The following is a 22,748-nucleotide window of genomic DNA, read 5'->3' as shown; positions in this document are numbered from 1 at the left end:
GATTTTCCCGTCGGGCTAAACTTCGAAAATTCGTTTTGTTCTAAGATAAAGAGATCCGCATTGTTCACTTAAATATTCTACTCTTATGTTTGTTTTCGCCTTTGCCTGATATCATTTTACATCTAGAAGCTTTCTTTACGGCATGCAATGTGCTAGCTGACGATAAGAAGTCAGTCATTTCCTCGTCGTGTCTCACTTGCTTAGCCATATCGAGTAGCGGGATGGCGGAAGTTATAACAAAAAGACGAGCGCAATCTATATGCGCCCGCGGAGCGCAATCCGCGGTAGAGATATAGCACTGCTGTCGGCGACGATAACGAAGCACTTGTTCCTCCAGCGTTGCAAAGGTCGAGTGTAAAATGAGCACTCGGCATTGCACGCAACATTGGGTGTAGGGTGCACTTTATCTTTTTTTGTTGCTGCTTTGGCCAAACTGCGTGAAACCACTCAGTAGCGATAAGCTCGATTGAAAAAGCCGCTACGCTGTTGTGAGAACGTAGGACTTGTACCCAAAGACACTGCCATGCCGGATCACGGACAGGGACGGGTGCACCGTTTTAGCGACCACATCGTCGCCGGCGTCAACTGGTGACCGACGCGGTTCGTCGACGAGGTGCCGAACTCACGTGTTTGCGGCCTCTGTCTCATGATCCCAAAACGGACGGTGCTGTTGCCATGCTCGCACGCTCTATGCCAATCTTGCCACGCAGCCAGTCTCATGGTGGGCGTTGGGCAGTGTCCATTGGGTCAAGTGCAATTCGAAGAAGCGGAGTGCATTGGTTATGAATTCCCTACCAAGATAGCGAATACCTTGAAGGTGAGCAGGAAAAAAATTTCTGACGTTACTTTTTTGCGGGAGGGATGGGGGGAGGAGAGGAGTTCATCATTAGCATTTGTTGCGCTACTTCTTATCTGCATGCCTAAAGATAAGAGTGCTATTTACTATTGCCGAAGTTTAATTTAATAATTTAGCCCGGGAAAATATTCCTTTCATTATCTGACAAAACAGACACACTAGAACAACACTAGCTCAATGTACCCTAATATAAAATATTGTGTTGGAACTCAATATTTCTTCCTTTTCTTGTGTTATAGGTTAAGGAAGGGAAAAACTCAATATTTCTTCCTTTTCTTGTGTTATAGGTTAAGGAAGGGAAAATAAAAAAAAAGGCCGTAAATTGATATGTGAGAACTCACACTGACGTTTCGACATTGTCGTTTCTACGCGACACTTGAAGCGAGATATCGAAATCAGTCCATTTCATGTAGCGATCAATGACCCACTTTCTCTTCCCACCATTATTCTTCCTTCTCTTGAACTTTGCACTAGAACATCAGAAATGACAGTTTAGTACATGGCAAAGAGAAATTCACTAGGGATTCTCCTAAACAATAGCATTGCTTCCAGCACTACTTTTGCTTGAAATTCTTACACTAAGACATTATTCCTGAACAGCTACCGCCCACCGTGTTTTCACCTACAAACCACCCTATAAAAGCTATCTGGCCCGTACTGGGTGAGCGCATTAATTCATGGAGCAAGATAGCAAGCGAGGAGAAGATGGTGGTCTTCACCGCAGAACAATGCTGCTCTCGCCGTAGATGAGTTAGAAGCTGGAATAAATGAAGTGTGGTATATTTTTTCCTCGATTCTTTCTTACGTACCTGCTTTAAGTGTTAGAGCATCTGTATTGCTTTTTAGAAGCCCAATTAAGTGATTCGCCGTAAACTACTGTTCATGTTTGCTGCCTCTTAATGTTTAGAGAGACAGATACTGCTTGTGTGAGATAGAGCATTACTCCTCTATAGAATTTCGCGTACGCACTGATTCACACCGGACTTCACGTAAAGGTTCGTTTAAATGGTAGGGTAAGCGAAGCAACGCGCCTTTAGTAAAAACATTTTGTCGTCCACAAAATTGTGATGTGTGTTATTTGTGTATTTTACTTTCGATTAAGGTGTACTGTTGGAACGAAGAGCATGGCTGCGAGTACACGGGCACCATGGACCGCATGCTGAAACACTACGAGGCCGAGTGCACATTTCACACCGTGGAATGTTTGAGATGCGGCGAGGGAGTCCAGCATAGAGACCTGCCAACACATTACATGGCCGGATGCAGTGCCGGTGTTTCTTCCGCGATCACAGAGTGCCCGTCCTCGGAACGTACAGCACTGACCCTTGAAGACGTGAACGCTACCCTGGAAGACCTGAAGGCGATGTTGCAATGTCTCAACTACGACCGGCTGCTGCCAGTGATTCAGAGTCAGCTGAATGAGCTTACAGAACAAGTCAGAAGCCAGGAAACCAGATTCGCTGGGATCAATCGTGTGATCGGAGCATCCGAGCGCAATTTAAAGGCCGCGATGGATCAAATCACCGCCACGATTTCAGCGACCGTGTCGCCCCAGCCGACTTCTCTGCAAATTCCGGAGGAGGAAGCCAGCACGTCAACGTCGCTGTCGTTGCACTGGGGACACGATATGATACTTCGCAAGTTGGAACGCTTAGTCGACGTGCAACACTCGCGGAAAACATCCCCGAAACCTGCGTCCATTTTGGAGGTTGACTGTCGCCATTTATGTAGTGCGCTGTCAACCACAGCTGCTCGAACTAAAGAATTTGGTTTGGTGCAATATGACCTGATCTTGAAAAACTGTCGGGAAATCAATCAGTATCAGGGAAGGAGGAAAAAGTTTGCTGACATTATTGTGTGGCACATGAGGGACACGTACTTTATGGTTACCGTCTTCAAGTGCTGTGGTTCTTGTGCATCTACTCTCACTGTGGAGATCGAGTTTAACGGGTTATTGGTGGACTCGAGGTGCTGGCCGCCTTTTTGTTACGTGGTCGTGCACGAAAATTCAAAAAAGTTTCATTGGCTGACTCCTCGTGCCATACCTTGTTTATGCAGCCGCTATGATGACTCATTGCAACACTCTCACCTCGAATTCCATATAGAGATTGCCTCGCTGAATATTGACAATTTGCTCCAAAACGGAGAGACGGTGTTCAGCATTATGCTCAGCGTTAATGAAGAGGAGAATGGTATCAATGGAGAACCCTAACGTTCGACCTCGCAGAATGTGTACTGCATTGCTGGATCGTCCTTGCCATTTCTCATGTGTGTGACATGAGCTTAGCGAAGTTTTGATGTTCTTTCTGATAAATAAAATTGGCTCTGCGAAATTTTTTTTTTAAATTGCTATGCTTCGTAACTGTCAACCTATCCTTCTAGTGCATTACTGTATGTTCATTTTGTTTATTTCGCTAATGCAGTTAGTGTTCCTTAATATTGCGCTCCTCTTGTGCTGCTCGAGTAGTTTCTGACATTATGGCCGCCTACGTCGATATCTCCTCTCTAATATTGCCAGTGGCTGCTGAAGCGATTGGTTGCAAGGCGACATTCGTGGTCGATACTACAATGTAGTACTGCGCGTTGCCCTGTATCTGAAATGTTCGGGCAAAGTTAACGTTTTTGGTGTTCAGACCTTCGCTTATGGTTTAAACCTATTTTCGGCAAGCACTTTGTACTCCGCCGTCGATGAACGGTGTAGTCAAAATTCTAATAACACACGCAATCAGACCATGTACTGCTACAGCAGCTCGACTGCTCAGATAATTTGTTTTAGCAGATGAAGTCTTGAACAAGAAATGTCTTGTTTCAATGCTTCTGTGTTGGAATGCCACTTACACTGGAATAGAACTGATAGCTATGACGAAACTGCGTCCTGACTTCAGAACGAGTGATCCGCGTATTTCCTCTGGCACGTGTGCCCGAAGATCCGAGGAGACATAAAAAACTGCTTGTCTTTACGAGAGAACAGGCGGTGACTGAAGAATATGAGTTTATTTTTTCAAGCTTGCTTGAGACTGTCATGAACCAATGAACACCCTCACATAGGTGTTTTGATTGTCGCTGCTTTCTAAGGCCTATAATTGAACTTGGTGCTCTTCCTACTTGTCCTGCGTTATACATGCGGTGTCCTATCTTATTTCACTGTTTTCCGTTATTGCAGTGATCTATCGACCACCGGACTACAGAAGGTTCTTTGATTAATTTTTGAAAGCATTAGTTGGCGAATCAATGCAATAATGGCAGTTTTCAGAGCTTTGCCGTAAGTGTAGTTTGGCGATGCGGTAGAAAATATGAGGCATGCGGATGAATACTTAACTCGTGCTTGATTCCACGGTGCACTGAAAAGAATCTACATGGTGTTATGATTGCGGGTTCAGTCCCATCGCTCGTGATCCGTTGTCAAAATTGGAGTCGGGCATGAATTAGAAGGTAGCTGGCCCATGCCGCCGTCCAACTTATCCACGCTGAGGATGTTGATGAAGGGAAGGACTGCTTCTCATCGAGAACGAGGAATATGGGTTTATTTACAGTATTTATATCAGTCTAACATGATTGTTTGAGAAAGTACATCAGTCTAACATGACTGCTTGAGAGAGAGTGCCCTGAGCAGACGCACAACAGCGGTTTTTAAACACTCGGTCCTTTCCCGATACAAGGTGATGCGAACGTTCGTTTCGTCATCGCAAACTAGCCGCCTCCCCGCAGGACGGTCTACACACACAAATGCACACACGTGCGAAGGTCCGGAGACGTCGTCAGAGGGGCCCCGTAGAACTCGGAGCCGTTCCGGGTAATGCGTTGTCTTGCGTCTTGGTCGGTGCGTGGGAAGCAGCGCAAAACGGCGTTCCCGCGGCAATTCGCGCACCCGTAGCAGATCAGGTCCGCGTTGGGGAGTATGGAAACAATAGTTGGCCCGCCGAACTCATTCTGTCACAACGGCGATGAGGCTAGAGGTTGGTGGCGGTTTCAGCACAAAGCCTGCTTCATCGAACGCATTCTAACTGAAGCGACGGAGAGTGGGGGATGCCGTATTGTTCCCCGACACAAAGTCGATTTAGTCACGCAGTGGCTAGAAGTTGGCGGCGACGCTCCCGGAATGTTGCCGCCATAGTTGTAATTGGGTGGCAAACTTGCACTGCAGCTGGCCGTTCTTAACAAAAGGAGTTTAAGCGTGCCTCCACTGCCAGAATGATACCACTGATTTTTATAATCAAACTCTCGGCCCTGTATCTCATCAGGCGAAGGGACGCCCTGGTATGTCTGGGGGTCAAAACAGTTAACAAACGCCATGAAAAGGCAGCAGAAGCAACTCTGAAAGGCATCAGAATATTTAAGCTAATTTCAATGATCAGCATCTGTGTGTGTTTAAATACTTATAAAAACGCAAAAATGCGACAATTTTTTACTTGCAGGTGGATGCCCAGGTAGATAAGCGGTGTCCCTTTCTTCAAAACACTTTTCCTAATACTCGTGTAGCGGTGAGCAGAAACAAAATCATGCCACAGTTTTCGTCTTTCGCTCCACACGGGTGAATCTCTAACCTTCACATAAGCATTTAAACCTGGCAACTGATACATGAAAGTTGTGTGGCTGAGTTTTCTCACCCATCGAAAGCACTAGAGCACTGTTTTCTGAGTCGTAATTTGCTTGCATTCAGAACGCAGCACCTGTTACAGCTACGTTTGAAAGCAGTCTGGTGGTTGTTTCATAAGGGATGTCTATTAAACCTGTTATCACGTTTGCAAACTGCATTCTTTCCTTTGTTTATATAGTCTTGTGCACAAGAGAAGTTGTGCTCAGGGATAACTGTGCCACAGGCTTGGTTACAGAACGATGGCGTCAGCTGGTGCCACCGCACCTGTACAAAGGCTCAGCTGACATCCGAGGTTGAACCGTTATACTGTCAAGAGAGAAACAAAAGTTAGGGATAGCAGGTTAAAAGGAACAGGCATGTAAGCCATCGTTTATTCGAATGAGAAACACCCAAGGTGGCTTTTATTTTACAATCTTTTGTCATTACGTTTCAAAGCAAACTCGCAGCTTGGACACTCTTCGTTTGACCTACAGTTGATGATCGACGAAAGTGGTGCATTTTATTACAGCAAGAAAACCGTTGCGGAACACGTCTGAACAGATTTGTTGAAAAAAATTGACAGTGACTTAAGTGTCCTAACGTGATTATGATTATCAAAGCATTATGACTTCTCTAATTGGTAATGCCCTGATACGTGACTTCATACATTGTCATGTGTCCTTCACAACTCCACCTTGATTTACCCTAGTCAAGCTTGCTGTAATTTGCACCAGCCTTAATCCACCTTGCTTTCATTTGTACCAACTTTAATCCACCTTAATCTACCTTAATGCACTTTAAACCACTTTAATCCCAGTGAATGCACCTCTCTGTAGTTTATTTCCCCTACAATCACTTTGCTTCGCCCTAATTCACTTCACTCCCTCTTAATTCACTTCACTTATAATTGTTATAATCTTAATTATTTTTTGCTGCTGACGTCGTACAACACGTTAGTGGCGTCACTCATACTGATGTTTTTTGTTACTACTCGTTGCATAGAACGCCGGCTTTTCTGCCTCATGGGACATCTCATACTTTCGCATTATTATTTACGCAAGACATGGCGAATGGAAAATAAGATAGAGCACTTCCGCACACGGTGCTAACTTGTTATAGCTTAAGATCTGGTTCATCTTGCTTTCCCAGTGAGCCCGTTTAAAGATGCTGCTATCGCGCGCACACGAGTGCATGGCCACGTGCTGTGTTTCACACTACGTGGGCTTTGCCGCTTTCCAGGAAATGTAAACAAGGCCCATTTTCGTTAGAAGTCATTGTAGCGCAAACAAACACGGCAAAAATAAGCACAGGACGCCACGGGCACTGCTTTCGTTTCTTACTGTTCGATTGACATCTTGACAATTAGAGCAAGCGATAGAAATTTGCTAATTTCATTCTTCCAATTGGACGTATGAGACTAAAAGAAATTTGTTGATTTCTCAACAAGGCTCTAAACAGCGTGCATGAACTTTTTCTTAATTGCACTATAAGAAGTATCTTTTTTTTTAATTTGGAGCCTGAGACACGTTCTGTATATATCACTCAAAATGAAGGTGTTTCAAATTCATTGATTCATTTTACCTAATCTAAAAAATTCAGTTTCTCTCATTGTACACAGCCGCGGTAACTGAAAGCGCAGTTTTTGTTTACTTACCTGGCGCTGGTTTCGCAAAAGTTAAATTCCGTGCAACCTATGAAGTCCCCCCAAAGATTCTCTGTTGTGGCGCGAAGCTTCTATTTGTGTCTACTTATGCACTGAAGCACACATTTCACTGCTCTCGATTTTTTTTTCTGGAGACCGTGTTTTAACGCCTAAATTTTTACAAGCTTCGGTTTGTTTTTAAGTTTTTATTGTGTGGAAGATAAGGAATGCTTGTATTGACAGATAATGAACGAATGAATGCGCAAACGTTCTTCTTTTTTGAAAAGGAAAACAGTTGCCTACCGAATTGAACCTTGCTGCTTGACAGTGTTCCAGCGCCCACTTAGCCTTGCACAGTGAGTTCAAGCTAGCTTGTATCCACAGGCAAGATCAACTTGAGATTGGGAAAGACATGTATTGCATGCATAAAAGAAAGAGTTCCTTTTAGCAAATAAAAACAAATTATGTGGTATTACGTGCCCCGATATATGGTGTCAAGATGAAGCACGCCGTACAGTGGAGTGCTATGAAATGATTTTTCCAACCTGGTGCTCATTGATGTGCATGCAAATGTAATTTACAATGGCGTTCTTTCATTTCACTCCCCTTGTAATGCGGAGCCCGCGGCGCAGTTGGAACCGGCGACCTTACGATGGTGGACCCTTCCAGAATATACAACGCCTCGATTGTACGACCTTCAAAAGCCGAACAAGAAAGAACAACTTACGGAGAATCAATTACAACAACAGACAATTCACGAAATGTGTTTAACCATCAGTTGCGCATTATTGACGAAAGGTATGGCTTCAAAAATTATTATATTTAGTTCATTGTTGGATTCACTTCGGCACTCGCGTTATCCTGTGGTGGATTTCGATGTCCAGCCTAAGCTGCTGCTGCAGACAGAGTGAATTAGGACACGGGAAAGTTGGACACACGGTGATGTTGGAAACAATATTAGTTGTAAGTTGGCTTCGTCCTGTGTCCTCCGCATGTTTTACCGAAAGGGAGAGACGGTTTCAGTAAGAGGTGGCCGCTATAGTGTGCTTTACTGCTGCCCATTAAAAATAAAAATAAGAATGCATGAGCATTACCTGTGTTTGGCGCGACTTTACAACACCTATAGAACACAAGGGTGAGCAAAAAATTTACCTCGTATTTGTAGCCCCATCATCGGATTTGGAGCATAAAATCGCCATGATCTGTCCGCGAATGCGTGCGTTTAAAGTGGACAATCGAAGTTACAGCAGTTACAATGGTGTGTAGTCACCAATAATGTCATCGCAATCTGCTGGCGTCCCCCAATGACGTCCTATGCAGCGAAGCACGCGCTGACGTGCGGAATATATTTTTTTGATGAGGTGACCACCGCCGTACTATAATTTCTTTCAACTCTGATTGTTTCCCTCAAATTATCAGCCTTTATGGATATTGTTGATGGCGTAATTCCCGATGACATGCCACGGTAACGCGTGACAGTCGCAGCAGATATCTAAGGACCATGGTTGCCTACTGCTGAGGCGAATGGTGGCTAACCTGAAGCCATCGGCTTACATCTGAATGGCGAATCCGGCACTCCCCTTGTTCCTTTCTCTGTGAATGAATGAATTCTATGATCTTGCGCAGTGGGTGGACAGTTGGGGTAGTTTGACTGTCGGCAATAAAGGGTCGCCATTTTTCTAACAGGCAACGGCAAATTAGATGACTTTTGCATTTTTGTCTCCATCTTGGAACCTACAGATTAATAAATATCAGCAGTTATGTGCACAAATAAAATGTGATGTTGGCAATTTCTTTCTTGGCGTCCTATGTTTGCATTTAGTCGCTTCACTTGTTGGGGTAACGGGCAGCGGCATCGCTGTTATCGCTTCGGCTTCGAATGTGTTAGTCTGCTCCTGCCGCTTACAATGCACGTGCTAGTGTTCTGGTATGCTCTGCGGTTAAACATTCCTTTCTGTGATCGAGAATGGTCCTGTAATGTGGTAAATACCAGGGACACGTGCGCAAAGCTTGCTGCACGGCTGTGTGCTGTGGCAGATCGAGAAGGAACAGTGGGACGAAAATGTCCGTTTCTCCGCGAACGAGAGGTAAGCACACTTTTGTTGCAGTATTCATAAAGGAAACGAGCGCTAAACCTATGAAAAGAGCTACAAGACAAACGAAAAATCATCCGTGGTTTCTTTCTCGTAGATATAGTTTTTGCTTTCGCACGGCGCATTTTACTGCAGTGCCATAAGAAACTCAAGATATCTGGTGAACATTGCTCATAACCCGACTGATCCTAGATGACGCGTAGACGGAAATTTCGCTTCATTAAATTTTTGCGGTTGGTTTTCATAGTTTGCACTAATACAAAACTTGCAGATTATATTTTGTGGGTATTTGAATGGCTCCTGCGCAAATTCGTTACGTTGAAGTACATCCCACTGACCAGCTTATTGTTGAAGCGTTACCAGCTTTTAATGTTGGGAAACACGTCAGAAGCCAAATAAAAATTGAATTAGGTTTCAGTCACCGCTGGTGTTTTGAATTAAAAGGAGGAGTCGGAGTCACCTGAGTGACAACCGAGGTGCGCTTCACTTATTAACCTGTGCCTAGAAGGAGGTAATTTATTCATCGCTTCCTTGTGCTCTGCATATTGGTTTCGCTTTGAGCTGTTCTTTACTCCTGCCCACGCGGTATTTTGCCAATCGTTCAGGCGTGACAAGTGGCGAAGCTACGCTAAATGGTAAAACCTGGTGGGTCTGATGTGGGAGAAGATGAACAACGGCTACGGCCTCTTCTCGGACCACTTGACAGAATATATTTGCGTCGACCCAGCCAAGACAAGACTGGTGGAGTTGGAGTGATAGAGCGGTCACCGATTCAGAAAGGTAAACCAGTTATTACTGGTTCAAAATATCTCTGCTGCATCTGTATTTCATTACTTTCCGCAAGAAATCAGTAGACAGCGCACGGTGTAAGTGCGAAGTCAAGTTCACGGCGAGCGCTGTCTTTTTCATGTCGGTCGGTTCCGTATTTTCTGCGCATGCGCGAAGAAACAGCGTGCTTCTCAGATTCCGTTTATGATATGCTCATTTGCTGTGCGCCATGTTCCGGATTATTGGCTAGACTAATACCCACGTCACGCGGCAAATGTAATGTAATTTTTAACCACGGACATTAGTTGTCGTTGATGCCATTATTATTGTGCGCTCTCACAGCCCGAAAGCTTAATTAATTGAAAATTATGCCAATGATGATAGTAAAGAAACAGAGGCAAAGAGAGCATTAAACCCAGTTCTGTACAATAACTGTTTTGCAGTATGCTAACTTACGTTGTAGCTTGATCCTCCCGTTCACACCATGCTTTTTGATCACTAACTTCTCGACTCTGCTGACCAATTCAAGCCAAGTCGAACATCGGGCAAAGAACGTGGCGGAAAGCATGACGGGCACGTTCACTACCCTTGCAGAAGAAGAACGAGAATGGTAGTTTGGTGTCATCGCGGCTATGATGTGCATGCGGGCTCCTAAAATACACATTGTCGGCGCGTGCCATAGGAAAATACGCACGTGCATTTATGTCAAGCCAACCGCAGTTGCCGTGGCTGATGCTCTATTGTGAACACGAATGCCAAAGCGAAAGACAGCCGTCAAGTCACTGAATTGCGAGTAGCTTTGGGTACGTATGCCCTGTGAAGCGCTGAAATGTCTATGAAGTAATAATTAGGCAATAAAATCGAAAGAACAATAGTTATGTTTGGCTAAACAACAAAAAAGCAAGTTCTGTTTGCGAAGCTGACCGGTTGGTTCCTGCTGTGGAAGAGACAGATTCTGTTCCGCAAAGAATCCGAATTCGTTTGGGGAACTGATTTGTTTGGAAATGTGTTCAACGTATTTGATAATGTTTTACCGTGTGAGAGCGAACAAATTGGATTATGAGCGAATGTCATTGGTTGTAAATGAAATTAGGTAAGTCGTGTAACAGGGGCATAAAAAAAGTCGAGCTGTTTCCGCGTTAGGATTGGAGGGTCGTAGCCTCGGTGTCTGGCGTCACGCAGAGGGTTGCTCCCTAGCCTATGCCACCGGTGCATCTCGTAACGTGTAGCTCGCCTACGCAACCAGACGATCAAACGGAGGCTGACCGCTCCCACGCCTTCGTCCGGGATTTCTTGAAGAGGGTTGCTTCTTTCGTGAAAAATACACAGTCGGGATTATGAGGAAAGGAACAAGAGGCCTATTTACGTAGATGAGGCAGCCTTATTTACGAAAATAGGAATACTTGAACTTGTCGGAGTACGGAGCACAGTGCGTCTTTCTCGTAGCATCAGTTACACATGAAACCAATCTTCGTGTTTTCAGAGAGCACTTCAGCGCACACTAACACACCAAAGCAGAGTCGAAAAATCACGGTCTCCATAGATCTCAAGGCCAGAGAAACCTGTGGTTACACCACCCTCCAGTCGAAGCGTTCGTAGTCGCCGGAGGTTCCGCATTGAGGGCGAGGGTGGACACAATCATTCCAGCAGTTTCGTTCGCGGAACACCATCGTAGAAATGCGCGCAGGTACATCCGGTTCACTGGCCCACCAAAGAAAGAAGCGGACACGAGGTCTCACGCATGACTCCATTGGCGCGCCTTGGCTGCTGGGAGGGCCCAGAAATTAGCCGGTTTGTTGGTCGATCGGCTTGGGCGGCTAGCAGCGGCTGCAGCGAAAAGGCATAGAACGCACTTTCGCGCGAGTTCCTCGGTCTCAGCATTGTGGTCCGTGACCAAGTGTGATCCGTCAACCCCGTAGCCGTCGAATGTGTCTCGCCTTGGTGTCACCGCTGGTCTGACCGAGGGGACTTATTCTGCCCATGCTGGGCGATCTCAACGCCACTGACAACGAGCGAATTTACGTTTGTGAAATGTAAGGCTTTTTAGAGAGAAGCTATGTAATGCTGGGATCTGGAATTTGATGGCGTCCACGTGGAAGAACTTCCCCCAAAGAGAGGCAGCGAGAGAGCCAAGAAGCAAATCGAACGCATATCGCCGCTTGTGTCAATGTCTCTCTGTGAATCTATGACGCAGTTCGTGACATAGAGTGCGCCTGATAAGGTGACCAAGGGGAATTTTACTGCAAAGCTCTGTATCGCTCAGATCCGTGGTATCGTGGCATATGCGAGCAGAAATTATCGTCATCAGCAAAGGCTCGAGTGTCGTCGTCCTTTTCGTTGGCGCCCATCGACGCAACCGCGCGAACGCTTTCGTGGCACCACTCACTAAATTAGAGCAGGTGACGTGGCGCCAGCTACAATCTCGCACTTTTCTCTCCCCCGCCCTTCTAGCACTAATGCACCCAGGGCTGTTCTCTCCAGAGTGTACCTTGTGTGGAGCCCCAAGAGCTGATTTCCATCACATACTGTACATATGCTCTGAGTTCCAGCCGCCATCAGAATGGCAACTCACTGACCTCAAGCGATGGGAGGTCGCGGTGTCCAGCTCCGACCCAGCTGCCCAAAAGCAGCTGGTGGGCTGGGCTACGGAAGTCGCCGGACGTCACCGACTGCTGGCCACTTCACGAGACCAAGGGCCAACCCAGGAATAGCTTAAGATACGGCTCAATATTTATTAAAGTTTATCACCACCACCACTCAGGCGTTCGTCGTCGTCGTCTTCTTCCGCAGCTGGCTCCGTCGCCGCTCATCGTTCCAGCGTATACGCCTCGTGCACCGCCTATAGAGGCGCCACTGAAAGCCACCTAGCGGGCGCTTCCAACAGTACGCGCGGGAGCAGTAGCAGACGACAACCCTTTGCAGCAAGAATGGCTGAAGTTCGCGGCTGCGATTTCTCCTTTGTTCGGGTGCCAGGCTGCTGCTTCTGCGGTGACAGCTGTAGGGAAGACGCTGACCTCTGTGGAAGCGGCTATGAACACGATGTTACCGGTGTTTGGGACAATATGGTCCACATACTTGCAAGGTGTGTCCCGCAGACAAAAGCCATGAACCTCATTTACATGACGTGGAGCTCATGTTCACTAGCCGATAAATTTTGTTCAGTGATGCGATCTCTCGATGGTTTTTTTTTTATTATACCCTTGCCTCAATGCTGCTTCTGTACCTGAATAGTAAGTACCCGTCGTTAGTGCAGACTTATATCAAACAAATCCGCACGGTGCAATCTCTGCATATGCCGTTGTGACTTTTCTGCCGATGAATACATGTTACATCGCCGAATAAGTGCAGTCGAAGTCGCCCCAAGAAGAGTAATTGCCAATTTATTGGTGGAAACGCGTACACTAGCCAACGAAGTCACCAAACACCGGGTTAATAAAAGCGCGTGTTAGTGGTATACCGCCGATGCAATTCAGCTGCATACGCCAATGAACTACCGTTCCCGCTGCAGTTTGTGCAATTTTAAATTCCCCAAGTGAGCTGCTTGGAAACGTACAAAGCTAAATACTGACTAACTTTTCAGTACTTTTCTATATTGCTAGAGAGAGGTGCCACATGATATATTTAACGGCAGAGCAGCGCCAGTCAAAGTAGATGAGCACTGGCGGCAAGGCACAGTTTAGTCGTCTGCAGCGTAAGTATAAGAAAGAATTTAGTTGAGTACAAAACTCACATGCAAGAATGGACTACGTTGTAAAACAAATTAATCACTCGGCGTGTTAAGTTTGCTCAGGCAGCATCCAGGTGTGATGACTTCCCAAACGGGACGCGAACTTTTCAGCGAGAAATGGAACAAAAATACAATATGCAGCAGCTATTAGCAATTCTCGCCCTGAACTACCTATTTTCTAAAGACATTTCCAAAAACGCAAACAATATCTAAAATGCCCTCGGGCGAAAAGAACAAAGCTGTTAAAGAAGCACTTCCTTGGTATCATTCCGATAAGACACAGCGTGATTTATACCCTTTACAAACAAGGCAGGGTGAAAACTTTGCAGCTCAAAAGAATCTACAAGAGTTATGCATGGAGCAACTAGCAACAGTTAAACATGTGCAAAGCCACGCATAAAATAGATGTAAAAACATGAAGTGCGCGACAGCTGGTGCGAGGATTTACCGCGCCACATGAAACCAACAATCTCAGTTCTTGCAAACTTCAGTAGCTTTAACATACAACGCAATGCGCTCGTGCACTCGTGCTCTTAGCTAGCGCAACGCGGTAAAGAAGCGGAAAACAATATAAGCGGCAAACAGCATTCCGAACTTTAGCGAAATGCCTTTAAACCTCATGCTGCACTGCAGACGAACTTCGTTGCTCACGCGCCTAACTATGATCGAGTGGAAAAAAACACCGACGAGGCAAAGGAAAGGATGAGAACAAGAAATTTCCCGTCGAAGCGACGATTCATTTTTGGTACCGTTGCTCCCGCTGATGAGGCTTTGCCGGGAATGATTAGAACCGTATCACCGGCACGTTTTCACCGGTATTTGAGCCCCCCCCCCCCCCCCCCCACCCTGCCACAATTCTTCTTCGACATTCCCTGAAGCTTTGGCCACCCCACACGTGCGAATGGTGTTGCCTATCTTGCTCTGAAAACGTGAATAAGACAGAGAATCACGATCAACGACACAACAAACTACGGCGCGCGCCAGGCTTCCCTCCCACGTGTTTTGCGCAAGGCCGCCACCAGTGGCGCGTCCGTCGGCGTGCACGGCGCCTATATAGAGTTCCACTACCGTTCTGTCGTCGTAATGGGGAGGCCGCAATTACGGGGGTATGACCCACTGCTTAAGGGGGTATGGGCCATTCAGGGTTTAACGTAAAAAAGACATTTAATAACACAGGTGCTACGCCAGTGTGTCTGCGCACGAGTCGTCACGATGACCACCTATAAGGACAGTAAATACGTTCGTAGCTTCGTTCAACATTCTGTGTCACCTTTGTGTCGTGCGCTAAACGGCTTCGCTGGTCATGCACTTTCACAGAGTGTAATGGCACATGCACGTTTTATACATATGTGCAAGGTAACGACCAGTATTGCTTGTTTTTAGCTACACCGGGGCCTTCAGTGCGCATGCATAAAGTTTTTTTCTTTCTTTTTTTTTTGGGGGGGGGGGGGAGGGGGCGTGTATAACGGTATGAACTGCAACAAAAGGCGTCGCAAGATTCAGTGCCTTGCCGGTTTACGATTTGTTTATCGGTGGTCCGCGCTATAATTGCCAGGTAAACGTCACTGAAACAAACGATGCACATATGTGCAGCCGTGAGCGAACGTTTAGGGACTGCAGGTTCGACGGAAAAGTAACTGCGTTTATTTGTACCTCATATCCATAAACTGAAATTCACGGGTGCACGAGAAAGTTGTAAATGCCAAGTTAGCACTGCAGTTCTCATTATCGAGTTACACTCATACGCAGAGAAATAAATTGGCTGTGTTATGGAATACCGGGTACGTGTACCCTTCTTTAGTGTATTACATATAAGATGCGTCAACTATTTTATGCCGCAGGCAGAACTCGCACTTTCAGAAAATGAAGTGGTCGTTGAATGTGGCAAATTCGAAATTGCTTGCCGAAGCAAAGGGATGGTCGCCAGACATAATTTGCAGGTGTTTGCCACTTTCAAATGTAATGCAGCGTGCATGTTGTTCTTCGATTTGCCTTAGTCTGTAACTTCAAAAACGATGGCACTGTGCATTTCATAATATTCAACGTATAATTTTACTGGACAATAGCAGTTTTATGTACCATAAATGCAGCCCACTGTAACTACCAACCCTTAACGCAAGCAAATATCTCGCTCGCTGACTCGCTGGCTGGCTTTCTGACTATGCTATATGTAGCGTGGTCCCGCGTTCTGTCTGACACCCTCTGTCATAAAAAATGAGTCACCCCGTTTTAGTGCAAGGGCGATGTCTATTGCTACTGCAACAAAAATTTAGTATTGATGCAAGCTTCACATGAATCTGGAAAGTATATACGTAGCATATCAGCGACTCCTCCCAGCGAAATTATTTACTCCCGTCAACTTAACGAACGTCGATGTTCGGGCACTGTCACTGGTAACGAATGGCCAAGTTATTGGGTTTATACTTAATTTACCTTCGCTTTAGTTTATAAAGCTTCGTAAGTGTAACGTGCTCGCTATTCGGATGTTTGGTTTTTCCTTTCTTCGATATTTTACATGTATAAGCTCTGTTTACGACGTGCAATATGTTCACTGACGATAAGGAATCCGTCATTTTCTCGTCGTATCTCAGTTGTTTTGCCATATGGAATAGCGAGATGGCGGCATATGATAATAGATAAAAAAGCACCATCTATATGCACGCCCTGCGGCACAATCCGCGGTAGATACATCGAACGGCTCTCGGCGACGATGACGCAGCACTTGTGCCTCGCCGCGTTGCAAAGGTTAAGATGCGAAAAGTGCCCGGAAATGTACGCGATATTGGGCACTGGGTTCATTTTATCTGTCCCTGTTGCTGGTTTGGCCAAAGTGTATGAGACCACTCAGAAGCGATAATTTCGGCAGCAAAAGCCACCGCGCTCTCGTGCGAGCGTAGGATTCGTGCCTGAAGACACCGCCATGCCGGATCACGGACAGGGACGGGTGCACCGTTTTCGCGACCACGTCGTCGCCGGCGTCAACTGGCGACCGACGCGGTTCGTCGACGAGGTGCCGAATTCACGTGTGTGCGGCCTCTGCTGCATGATCCCGAAACGGACAGTACTGTTACCGTGCTCGCATGCTATGTGCGAATCTTGCCACGCCGCCAGTTTTGAAGGGGGCGTCGGACAGTGTCCACTGGATGCAGTGCAATTCGAAGAAGCGGAGTGCGTTCTTTATGAATTCCCTACGAGGATAGCGAATAGCTTGAAGGTGAGCAGGGTAAAACATTTCTTGACGTTCTTGACGCATGGGGGACGAGTGAATTCTGCATTAGCATATGCTGCGCTACTTATTTTCTGCATGTCAAACGATTTACTGTTGCGGTGCTTTAATCTGCTAATTTATCTTGACTAAATTTTCCTTTTTTTCTATGAAAAGGCACAAACTATGACAACACAAGGACAATGAAGGCCGATGTAAAATATTGTGTTGGAACTCAATATTTCTTCATTTTTTTAGTGCGACATGTCAAGGAGAGAAATGCAAAAAGAAAGCTTTCATTTGATATGTCCGACGTCACACTGACGTTTCGATATTTTCGTTTCGACGCAACATTTGAAGCGAGATTGCGATATTGGCCAACTTCCTGCACGGATCAATGGCTACCTTCTCTTCGAAGCATAATCTTCGTTCTCTTGAACTTCGCTCTAGAACATCAGAAGTGAATGTTGGGTACATGGCAGAGATAAATTCACTAGAGATTCTTCTAAACAATAGCGTTGCTCCCGACCTTACTTTTTCTTCAAATTTTTATTTTAAGACATCATTCCTGAACCGCTGCTGCCTACTCTGTTTCCCCCTACCAACCACCCTATAAAAGCTACATGGCCCGTACTGGGTGAGCGCATTTATTTTGCGAGCAAGCTAGCAAGCGAGCAGCAGATGGCGGCCTTCACCGCACAGCAATGCTGCCCTCGCCGTACATGAGTTGGAAGCCGGAATAATAGTTTAAGTATGGCATATTCTTTCCTCGATTCTGGCTTGCCAAACCGGCTTTTTTGTGTTAGAGTAGGTGTATTGCTTTTTAAAAGCCCAATTAAGTGATTCACCTTAACCACCTACTGTTCATGTTTGCTGTCTTGTCATATTCAGGGAGCAACAGATACTGCTTGGGCGATCTTCCGCATATTGTCTATAGAATATCGCCTTTGTACGTTGGTTCACACCGGAGTTCACGTACATACAGGGTCCTGAACATTAGGCTGCGCGCCTTCAAAAAAAAAAAAAAAATTTGCGTTTATTGCGCGCTGTTCTTGCTCAACTTGTGTAGATCGATCGCATTTTGGCGTCGGTTTAGTTTATTATACCACTTTGCACGCTTATTCGCGCGTTTTGTAATACGGAAATGCGAAACTTTTTTTGTCGATGGGAAAAAATGGCGTGTGCAATGCCAGCCCTGGCAAAGACTTGTATCGCCACCTGACGTCATCTTCAGAAAGCAGCATTTCAGGGAGGGCTGCCGCGTGTTGCCCACTCTTGGAACAGGCGACTGCCCTCCCTGAAACGCAGCTTTCTGCAGATGACGACAGGTGGCGACACAAGTTGTTGCTTGCGCCGCCGCGGCAGCAACGCGCATCCCCACAAGCGCAGGAAAATGAGCATTTTCGTTCTTAGAAACCAGTTAAACAAAGAAGTCGACAAGACTTCTCCCCAGCTACAGGAGAAGAAAGAGGAAAACTGGTCTAATTCGCGAAGGACAGAAAAATGTATTTCAAGCTCAGCATCGACAGAATGCGCATAGATGACGTAACCTACGTGTACGACGGCGTCACCAGCAGATTAGTCCAGCTGAGCAGATAGCTGAAGGATAGCACTCGGACCAATGACTGCCGGCAGGCACCAGAACCTCGGATCATACCGTCACTATCAATATCATTTACTAACATACGAAGCCTTGCGCGCAAGCTGGATCGAGTCTCTTATTTCCTAGACGATACAGGTTCCGACATTATCATCTTCAAGGAAGCATGGCTTCATCCTGACATTTCAGGAAATTAAAGTACCATACACACCACGTATAATATTTACCGATGTGACCGCAATAGCAAATGAGACGGAGACGTGGTTATAGGCGTTAGGAAGCGGGTAACATCTTCTTCAGTTGATTCCGACACTAATCTAGCAATTGTCTAGGTTGCGTGCATGTCTCGTTTAGAAAAATTGTTAGGTTGCTGTTATCGTCCTCCTGACTCAAGTGTGTTGTTTGTTAGCGGCCTGCGCAACAGCTTAATTCACGTCGTTAGGGCTTGTCCGGCTGGAAGTATTTTTCTCTTCGGCAACTTCAATCTTCGCTCCATAAGCTTGAAGCAGTCGTCATCGAACTGCAGCCTTTCTTCAGACTTCATTGCCTTAACATTGGATTTCAAACTGTCCCAGATCATCAGTCAGTCCACTCGTGATTCCAATATACTGTATCTAGTATTGACAACGGTCCCTAATACTGTTGAAAAAATAAGATATGTAGATGGTTTCAGTGACCATAAGTTAATGCAAGCAAACCTTAAAGTCCCGTCCCATTTTGCTGGTGCCACAACTAAGATAACTCATAACTATAACAGAGGAAAGTACAGTGTTATTAACGCTGAACTTGAAACATTTCTTGTCAGTGTATTATTTCTTTGCTTCAGTAACTGAACAGTTCAAGATAACTGGGCTTTGTTCAAAAACAAGTTAACAGCACTGGTAAGTCAACATTTTCCGTTAATTAAAATAAGAAATGTTAAACGCAACCCGTGGTTCACTAAGTCACTTAAACTGAGAAATAGAAAGAAGCGATTGTACGCAGCCGCAAAACGCACGTGCACTCCAATATCATGGAAAAATACAGGGACTTCTTGAAAAGCTACTGCTCTAGAGTACGTGCTACCCGAGACAAATACTTTTTGCACGATTTGCCATCCCTGCTCACAACCAACACAAAAAAATTTTGGGAATCGATCTGTCCAGAGCGACAGGGCAGCAACATCATATTGCATGATAACGACCACATTCGAATTTCCGACCGTTACTTTGAAGTTTTTTTTTTTCTTTTCCTATCAAGGTTTATTGCTGGAACGAGGACCACGGCTGCGAGTTTGTGGGCACCGTTCAGGACCTGTTGCGGCACTACGAAAACGAATGCACCTTCCACACCGTCGAGTGCTTGCGGTGTGGCGGGGGAGTCCTGCACAGAGATCTTCCAACACACTACGCGACCGGATGCAGTGATGACCCTCCTTCCAAACTCGCAAGACAGTCGAGCTCGGAATCCGCGGCGCTGACGCATCGAGACTTGAGCAGAGCTCTAGAAGACCTCAAGCCGCTGTTGTCTAACCCGTACCAGGACGAGCTGCTGCCGGCAGTTCAGAGTCAGATGAACGAGCTCACCGAGCAGGTCGGAGGCCAGGAGGCCAAGCTCGCCGAGATCAAGCGCGAGCTCAGAGCGCCTAAGCCCAACTTGAAGCTAGGGACGGACGAATACGCGAGCTTGACGATGTCCTCGGGCGTGTCGGACCAGCTGCGCTTCCAGCCAGACTCGCACGAGGGAAACGCGGCGCTGCCCCTGCGCACGGAGAAGGCCCTCGTGCTTCGAAAGTTGGAGCACTTCGCCCACTTGTCGCTCGAAACGCTGGAATACCTGCGTCAAAATGCCTCGTACCGCGGTCAGGAGCCAGTGATTGCGTCTTGCGAGCCTCTCCTGTCCTTCTTGGGTACGTCCCAGAGTTTGACACAAGTACTGTCCACGGCGTCCGCGTTTGGCGAATCGATTGCCGCAATGCGTTACGTGCTGAGACTCGAAAATGTCAACCAAATTTTTCTCTGCAAGGAGGACGACGTAAAATTTGCCGAGGTTACGGTGTGGCACACGAGGGACACGTATTTTACGGTTGCCGTCTGGAAGCGCAGCGAGCATGAGGAGAGAGAGAAAGCGAGGAGAGGGAAGGCCGGCAGGGCGACCAGACGGGCGCCCGGATTGGTCAGTTCTGAATTCACTTTGGAGATTGAGTTTAACGGGCTGTTGTCGAGTTCTCATTGTGTGCTACGCGACTGGGGCGTCAATGTGCGACGTCAGGGTCATGGGCGCAACTTAGACGGTCCCACTGAAGATTCTTGCTTTTGCGAGCGCGGTAACGCTGAACTTGAGCATTTTCATTTTAGGTTCGCTATAGGCTGGGATCTTCTTAAAAGGGGTGGCTTTGTGACAGACGGAAATATAACGTTTGACATCCACTTAAATTACTCGGATGCCGAGTCCTCAAGCACCTAATGCTTATCAGCACCGCGTGTGCTTCGTAGCGCTAAGTGCCCTCTTTTTTTTTTTATTTCTTGCTTCGCATGCTCGTGATGCCACCTTTGCCACGAATTTTTGCCGACTTTCCGTAATAAAGAAACCATGCGGCATTTTGCGTTTTATTGTGCTCATTATTGCCGAACGAAAGATAATGTAATGTCTTTAAAACTTGTTTGGCGATTGTCCGCTTTGTTGCGTCATTGTTTACCTTCACAGGAGCTGCCCCCTGCATATTTTAACCCCGGGACCAACCACCCCCTGCACACTTACCAATGACTTAAAATGCTCCTGAACCACTCGTAACGTTCTGAACGCACATCGAATACAAACGTGTGTCGTGCACGGAACATCGGGACGATCGTCCTCGATGAACATCCCTACGCTGCGTGCCGTATAAGACCACAACCTTGAAAAGCAATCCCTCCCTCCCTCCCTCCTCCTCCTCCTCCGCCTCCGGCCTATTCCGATGCCTTCTTCGCACGCCGTGACGACAGACGCGCCATGCGGATGACGTCATCACGGTAAAAGCTGTCGAATGGTATGGCACGAGGGCGCGAACGTGACGAGAGCTTGCTGTGTGTGTTCCGGGACAGTAGGAGGACTGGCCAGTAGTGCTGCCCAAATCCTTTCGAAAAGCTTGCCTTGAGCCGGCTCAACAATCCCCCGTTGTGGATATGTGCCTTGGTAGAAAAATGGTCATAACAATGGACATGCGCACGGGCTCCTTGACCGATCCCCTTTTGTGGGTGCGTGCCACAGAACGGAACTCGCAATCGTCAACAGCACGCGGCGGTCCTCTCAGAAGCAGTTGGCGATGGCACGATATGCACCACCCACTACTTGGCCGATCGCTCTCTTGTGGGTATTATTATTACTATTATTATTTGTTTTGAACGCATATACACAGGTATCGGGAAAGGGAAAGCGAGGAGCAGGCTGGCAACTGCCACCGGAAGGGGCACAACGCCTGCCTTCTCTTCTAAAGGGAGGTGACAGCAACACAGAAATGGAAGATAGGAAAGAGGGGAGGAAAAAGGAAAGAGGAAAGGAGAGCAACAGGACAAATCTAAAGACCAAAGTAGAACACTGCAACAGGACAAATCTAAAGACTAAAGTAGAACTCTGCAGCTGGAAATAAAGTGACGCCGCGTCGAACAGCTTCCGCAATTATCAACCACATCCATGGTTAGTTCGCTATGCGGCTAATTGTGTTCTCCACGATGAGACGCCAAGTAAAGCTGCACGTAAGTCTGTTCACAATGTACACTATAAGGTGTTTGAACCCGCCACCTCCCATCTTCGAAGGAAGAAGCGTTGGGGTACAGTACTGATCACACACAGTAGAGCCGGTCACTGAAGGTCACGCTACTACAGAATGTTGAATGTTCATGCTACAAACGTATGATTGAAAAGGTAAAGAACACTCGCCTTCAGCCGTGGAACGTCATGCAGTTTATTTTAAAGAGCGCAGCAATTAAATATGACTGATTTCTCAGTCAAAGGAGCATACAGTTCAGAGTGAAACAATTGCATTTGAGAACATAGGTCTTGAGGAGTCCGTTCCTGGGTTGAGCGTCAGTGTCTAGAGCTCTCTTGTTTCCAAAAAGGCGCGCGTACCAACTACACGGGATTGGCCAAAAAGCAGTGGTTTAGAGCATGTTTAGGATTAAAACAAGAGCTACATTTGCAAAGCTGATCGTGGATCAAAGAAATACAACTTAGCAATTAGAAAAATATTGTTAAGAATTTAAGATAAATTAATTTAACATTAGAATGTGAAATAATAGAAATAAGTGATAATTTTAGAAATTC

General features: G+C 46.3%; 2 protein-coding genes across 2 annotated transcripts; both read left to right on the top strand.

Annotated features, from left to right (window-relative positions):
• The first annotated feature begins 450 nt into the window (after window positions 1–450).
• On the top strand, window positions 451–3,189 carry LOC129383820 (uncharacterized). Its single transcript, XM_072284481.1, has 2 exons — window positions 451–817; window positions 1,959–3,189. The coding sequence occupies exons 1-2, from the start codon at window positions 647–649 to the stop codon at window positions 3,066–3,068; spliced, it is 1,281 nt and encodes a 426-aa protein (XP_072140582.1). The 5' UTR covers window positions 451–646; the 3' UTR covers window positions 3,069–3,189.
• A 13,197-nt stretch (window positions 3,190–16,386) lies between these two features.
• LOC129380064 (uncharacterized) lies at window positions 16,387–21,044 on the top strand. Its single transcript, XM_050175218.3, has 2 exons — window positions 16,387–16,876; window positions 19,707–21,044. Exons 1-2 carry the CDS (start codon window positions 16,583–16,585, stop codon window positions 20,910–20,912), a joined length of 1,500 nt encoding a protein of 499 aa, XP_050031175.2. The 5' UTR covers window positions 16,387–16,582; the 3' UTR covers window positions 20,913–21,044.
• Window positions 21,045–22,748: the final 1,704 nt, after the last annotated feature.

Source organism: Dermacentor andersoni, chromosome 9 (genome assembly GCF_023375885.2).
Source record: "Dermacentor andersoni chromosome 9, qqDerAnde1_hic_scaffold, whole genome shotgun sequence".
Lineage (NCBI taxonomy): Eukaryota > Metazoa > Arthropoda > Arachnida > Ixodida > Ixodidae > Dermacentor > Dermacentor andersoni.
This window is presented reverse-complemented; position numbering and strand designations above follow the sequence as displayed.

Excerpts from the sequence above, each read along its gene's own strand:
- LOC129383820 (XM_072284481.1), top strand. The coding sequence starts at position 647 with ATGATCCCAAAACGGACGGTGCTGTTGCCATGCTCGCACGCTCTATGC. Across the intron at positions 818-1,958 it reads AGATAGCGAATACCTTGAAG|GTGTACTGTTGGAACGAAGA; the intron begins GTGAGCAGGAAA and ends CTTTCGATTAAG.
- LOC129380064 (XM_050175218.3), top strand. The coding sequence starts at position 16,583 with ATGCCGGATCACGGACAGGGACGGGTGCACCGTTTTCGCGACCACGTC. Across the intron at positions 16,877-19,706 it reads GGATAGCGAATAGCTTGAAG|GTTTATTGCTGGAACGAGGA; the intron begins GTGAGCAGGGTA and ends TTTCCTATCAAG.